Genomic DNA, 6,324 nt, shown 5'->3' on the forward strand with positions numbered 1-6,324 from the left:
GTGCTTGAATCTGTGTCAAAATGGCTTTTAAAGTTAGGTTTTTATTAAAGTAGGTTTTGATGTCAAATTGGTCTAATTTGATGTTGTTTGAGTATGAAATATTTGGGTTTAAGTCCCAAAAGGTTTTGTGCAAGAGATGTAACTATTTTTAAGGTAAAAAACGAGTCCAAAATCGAGATTTGGTGAATTGAGGATGAAACCCGTCAGTTTTCTGCTGTTGCTGTTCGATGAACAGAACCGTACGGTTGCAGCTTGCAACTGCACAGGTGCATGTGTAACCGTACGGGTGCATGTGCAATCGTACGGATGCAGTGGTGTGGTACAACCGGGCAGAAAGTGTGAAACCGTACAGATGCACTATGCAACTATACGGATGGACTTGCAACAATACGGATGCATGTGCAACCATACGGACGTAGATCAGTGATGTTGTATTGTGTAATTTAGTTGTTTTCTAGCTGTTATGCTGTCCGCGTGACTTATGATGATCAGGATGTAAATTCTGAAAATGCACAAGTGTTAGGTGGACCTTTAGCGACGCTTTTTGTGACTGCTTTTCTGTACTGTGCTGTTTTGTGTTAACAGATAGAAACTAACTTGATTTGCCTTATGTTCAGGTGATAAGGATAAGGAAGCCGCTCAGTGATAGATTATCTGAGCTTATTGCTGGTATTCAGTGAGTGGGTCTATCTCTGGATAGAGTATTAAGTAGTTGACACTCTATTTGTTCAGACTCTTTACTCCTATGTTTATGTTTAGTATGAATACCATGTGTAGTTAGTTATTGCCATGCCAGTTAGGACGATTGCATGACTGATTATCTGTGTTCTTATGTGCGCACTGTTAGTTGGACACCAACCGAGGCGGCAAGGTTGGTAACCCACCGAGGCGGCAAGGTAGGGTTGATGTGAGGTCGAATGTGGTAGCCTGGTCGGGTCATCGTGTTACTGATTGTTCAGTATAGCATATAAGGACGCATGTGTTGCGTCTGGACGGTTATCTAGTGGAGTCAGTAAAGCGGACTATTGGTAGACTGTAGCTTGATCAACTAAGTCGTGTGCTCGTACAAGCCGCCGATTCTCATATTGTCAGTTGTTGTTATATGTTAGTTCAGGACGTTAGCATATCTGTGACCTTTGCATGTTTAGTTGCTTATGCTTGATCTGTTAGTTAGTATCCATTTACTTAGCAGTTGTGCTAATTCCCCCACATTTCCACCCTTGCAGGTTTAGGTACTGCTGTTTAGGATGGGTATTGCGGACGGGTTTCAAGACATGTATGACTATGTGATTAACTCTGATGTTTCAATTTTAATAATGTTTTCACATAACACCGATGTTTTGGAATATTGTAATAACAGTAACTAAGTTGATTTGTTAACTATGGTTTGTAAGTATTAACCAGGGTTATTTTAGTAACTAAATGTACTTCCGCTGTGATTAAAAAAAATCAGGGTGTTACATAGGGTTTAGGGTTTAGGGTTTAGATTTTGGTGTTTTGGGTTTATTCCTTGTGTTTATGGAATAAACCCAAAACACCAAACCCTAAACCCTAAACTATAAATCGAGCTAAATTTTACTTCACAAAACATGAAGAAAAAAAAAACGTTAACATTCTTCACGAACAATATTATCTTGAATTTTATTTTTGTCGATCGTTTTCCCGCCTAAATAATAACATTCATCACGAGGTGTCTTTTCTAAATATTTATATTTTCGTGTGATCTTGAAGCCTGAAAAAAAATTCCAAAAAAAAAAATTTTTTTTGCTTCCCCCCGATTGGTTACTTCCCCATTGATCCTGCCCTATATATATATATATATATATATATATATATATATATATATATATATCACTATTGAGTGTATGAGTTTTTCTTAAAACAAGATCATTATTTAAATAAAAATAAATCTATATTGAACAAAATAATTCATTGAAGAAAAAAAAACGTAGCGTCGAAGTCTATTAACAATACCCTTCTTTTTTGTTTTTTAAACAGAAGTTTGAGATCATTTAGGTGGGACTAAACCACCTACGCGATCATCTTTCACAGTTGCATAACTCGCCTTCAACTGCTGCCCTAGAGGAAACCCGGATCAATCTGAGGGCATGATCGATAAAACCCCGAGAGTATGATACCCTTCTTAGAACCTAGTATTTATATTTATTTATGTTTAATAGAAATTAATGAGTTAATGATTGTGTAGCTTTTTTATAACAAAAAATGAAGAATTAAATAAAAAGAGAGAATAAAATGAGACCCGACTCATCAAAACGATGAATCTAGCCAAATAAACAATACAAGGCACCATAATTCGCCATGAAGGCAATTAGGCTCAAAAGAAAATACGTAAACGAAACAATTACAACAACAAACAATCCGTGTACAACTAATTGCAAATTAAAAGCTAAGGAATGGGATCCACGTGTGTTTTTATGAAGGGACCGGGGGATACCCTCCCCCAGTCGATTTCGAAATTTTAGAGGAAAATTTTTGGATTTTTCGACTTTGCCCCAGTGGATTTATTTTTTGCCCCAAAACCTATATATTTTGCTCCAAAACCTTCAAATTTTGTCCAAAATTCTCCAAAGTTTGCCCCAAAATATTCAAATTTTGCCAAAAAACCCTCCATTTTTGCCCCAAAACCTTCATTTTATTGCCCCAAAACATCCATTTTTTGCCCAAAAAAGTTGCTACGGTTTAAATTTTTTATTGCCCACGGTGAAAAAAATCCTGGTTCCACCACTGATGAGATCCATTGGTGAGGACAACCAAGTTTCGCATTTGTCGCCAGATAGAAAGCCTTTAGGTTGCTTTCATTGACAATGTTCTCCTTACACGAAAACTTCTCAACAAAAATGTCCACGTTTCTAGCATACCATATTGACCAAATAGTTGCGGTACCGTTGAGCCTACAACACCTGGAAGTTTTTATTCCCATGCCCGAAAACTAATTGGTAGTGAACAAAGAGATTGAAGAAGGAGCCATTCATCTAATATTCCACCAAAGTTATAACCCCGACCAAATTGAGAGTGCCCGCGTACAACCCTATCGTTGATAAGGATACATATAGCTTCGGACACGACGTAAGGACCATCACCTGAGGCCTGATGGAACCTATATCACGTGAACTGTTCATCTAATGATCGTGTAGCTAGGCAACCTTTATATACAGTTAAGTCCAACAAGATATAAGCTAATATTAACACCTAGCCCGTTAAAACATTATTTTTGAGTTAAAAATGCTGATAAATGATACTCAATTTCAGCAAAAATATATGTTATGAAAGCTCATAAGTATTGAAGTATATTTACAACTTTTTTTTGTGAACCTATATTGATTGATCATATATGGCGACTTGTCTGAGTGTCTGATATTTAGTATTTGTGTATACGTATTACATGTATTATATTTATTGGGCTTCCCCATTTAGTTTATAGTATAAGCCCATGTTGTATTGTACAACCCTAGTACATACTTGTATTTATAGTGTGGATTTGTAATGGAATGATCATCAGAGATTTATCTCATAATATGGTATCAGAGCCAAATCATATCTTTCCTTCTTTTTTTCCTTCAATCACGTTCAATCTAGTATCCTGCAATTTTTTTTCTCTATCGTCTTCTACAATCAGGCTACAACCCTAGCCGCCTCCAAACCTTCTTCTTCTCTTCATATCAATGGCTAAAGAAACTCCCCTCAATGCCTCCAACAACTTTGGAGTTACTAATATCCGCACGTTCGTTCCACTCAATATTGATCTGGACGAACTAAATTATGATTCATGGCGAGAACTGTTTGAAACACACTACATGAGTTTTGACCTCATCGATCATCTCGATGGCACCACTAAACCCTCTGCCGATGATGATAAAGATTGGAAGAAAACTGATTCTCTAATCAAGCTTTGGATCTACGGAACCCTCTCGAAACCACTCTTACAATCTGTGGTTAAACGCAAGTACACCGCCCATCAACTTTGGGAGTACATCGAAAATCTGTTCCGAAATAATAAAGATAGTCGGGCAATGGAACTGGAAAATGAACTTTGAAACATCACTCTCAGAGATTCTTCAATCACCGAATACTGCTGTAATGTCCCATTCATATCGATTATAAACGATTCATAATAGTTGATTACATCGCGAGGTATTTGACCTCTATATGATACATTTTATAAACATTGCATTCGTTTTTAAAAGACAAACTTTCATTTCAATGAAAGTTGACGACATGCATACCATTTCATAATACATCCAACTATAATTGACTTAATAATAATCTTGATGAACTCAACGACTCGAATGCGATGTCTTTTGAAATATGTCATGAATGACTCCAAGTAATATCTCTAAAATGAGCAAATGCACAGCGGAAGATTTCTTTCATACCTGAGAATAAACATGCTTTAAAGTGTCAACCAAAATGTTGGTGAGTTCATAAGTTTATCGTAAACAATAAAATTCATCATTTTGATAGACCACAAGATTTAAATCCTGCATGGTACAAATGGGCCCAAATCCTATACCCACCTATAATGTACATGCGATATCTTTTAAATACAGTACACCTTTCTCGTGTACAAAATCATCTATCATAAATCTTAGTAACCGTAAACATATCTTGTGCACAAAAATAACATACACATAACCTGTGTATAAAATCATTCTCTTGATACATAACATACACTTTTCATTGCTTTCATAGCTTGGCTTGGTAACCGACCTTAACATATAATGCGCATAATAATATCCCCAAAACAGAACATCTCGTCTGTATAATAATCATATAAACTTCGAAGTACTAAACACCACGCCCACTAGCCCTTCCGTCTAGTGAACATTCTGGGTGGTGGTGTTAAACCCGGTAGCTACCTTTAGGATTCGCGTCAATTAGGCGTGCACTAATTCTCAAAATTAGTGATGTTCCCTAATTCTTAGGTTACCAAGCAATAATAATCAGGGGAAAAATATTCATATCAATTGTGACAATTATCACGTCCACATAATTCAATGGTGGCAATTATCACGTCCACATAATTCATTTGAGGAATGTTTTGCTTGTGTCTATCTCGTCAAACATTTATAAAAGCATTTCATATATTCGCAGTTCAAAATGTATTTCAAAAGCATTTAGTAAAGCAGTTGTAAAAGTAGCGCATGTATTCTCAGTCCCAAAAATGTAAAGAGTAAAAGGGAATCAAATGAACTCACATACTGTATTTTGTAGTAAAAATACATATGACGACATTGAACAAGTGTAGGGTTGGCCTCGGATTCACGAACCTATATTATTTGTATATATATTAACACATATAATTGTATTCGAATAAATTTATATATTATTATTATTAGTGATATAATTGTTATATTTAATAATTTATAGGTTTTATTGATTAATTAAATATATTTATTTTATATAAACTTTTTAAAATATTAATATAGTTATGTTATATGTATTAAATATATTTTTATGAAATTAATATTTATTCGTTATGATATTAATAATAGGAATAGTATTAAATATAATGACACTTATAATAATAATGATAATACTAATAATAATGTTAATATTGATAATAAAAATGATAATAATACTAGAATATATAAAATTTTTAATAATGATAGTAATAATAATAAGATAAAAAGGTTGTATTATTTTTTACAATGAAAATACTAATTTTGATAAAAATTCTTAATAATAATACTTGTTAATGAATATATTAATGTTAATAATAGTAATAATAATAATAATAATAATAATGATAATAAAAATTATAAAAATGATAGTAATAATAATATTAATGATAATGATAATAAAATCTATAATAATAATAATAATAATAATAATAATAATAATAATAATAATAATAATAATAATAATAATAATAATAATAATAATAATAATAATAATAACAAAATTCTTAGAATACAACCTTTGAAGAAACAAGCTTCTAAAAAATAAAATGCCACTGCCCGAACTCGAACCCGCGACCTCTTGCTTAACAAACACGTTACTAACCATTGCGCTACTTGATACCCTCTTGGATTATTTCCATGTTTAATTAATTTAAACCGAATTTTCTATTACCCTCTTCTTTTAAACCCCAAATAGAAATCTTCACAGCTACTTTGGTTCATCAACATACTATCATATATCATTATCATCATCATCATCCTAAATCATAATCATATTTTAACCTTCCGCATCAATGATCATAATCTTCAACATCTCTCATCCTAGTCCCATATCTCTTGGCCCAAACTATCATGTCAACCCAACAATCCCAATAACCTACCTATCCATTCACGGCCCAAATTA

At 33.5% G+C, this 6,324-nt stretch overlaps 1 protein-coding gene across 1 annotated transcript; it reads left to right on the plus strand.

Moving 5' to 3' along the window:
- The first annotated feature begins 3,683 nt into the window (after positions 1-3,683).
- On the plus strand, positions 3,684-4,055 carry LOC139864755 (uncharacterized). The gene has a single exon (XM_071853324.1). The coding sequence runs from the start codon at positions 3,684-3,686 to the stop codon at positions 4,053-4,055; it is 372 nt and encodes a 123-aa protein (XP_071709425.1).
- The last annotated feature ends 2,269 nt before the right edge of the window (positions 4,056-6,324 follow it).

This window comes from Rutidosis leptorrhynchoides, chromosome 8 (assembly GCF_046630445.1).
Source record: "Rutidosis leptorrhynchoides isolate AG116_Rl617_1_P2 chromosome 8, CSIRO_AGI_Rlap_v1, whole genome shotgun sequence".
NCBI lineage: Eukaryota > Viridiplantae > Streptophyta > Magnoliopsida > Asterales > Asteraceae > Rutidosis > Rutidosis leptorrhynchoides.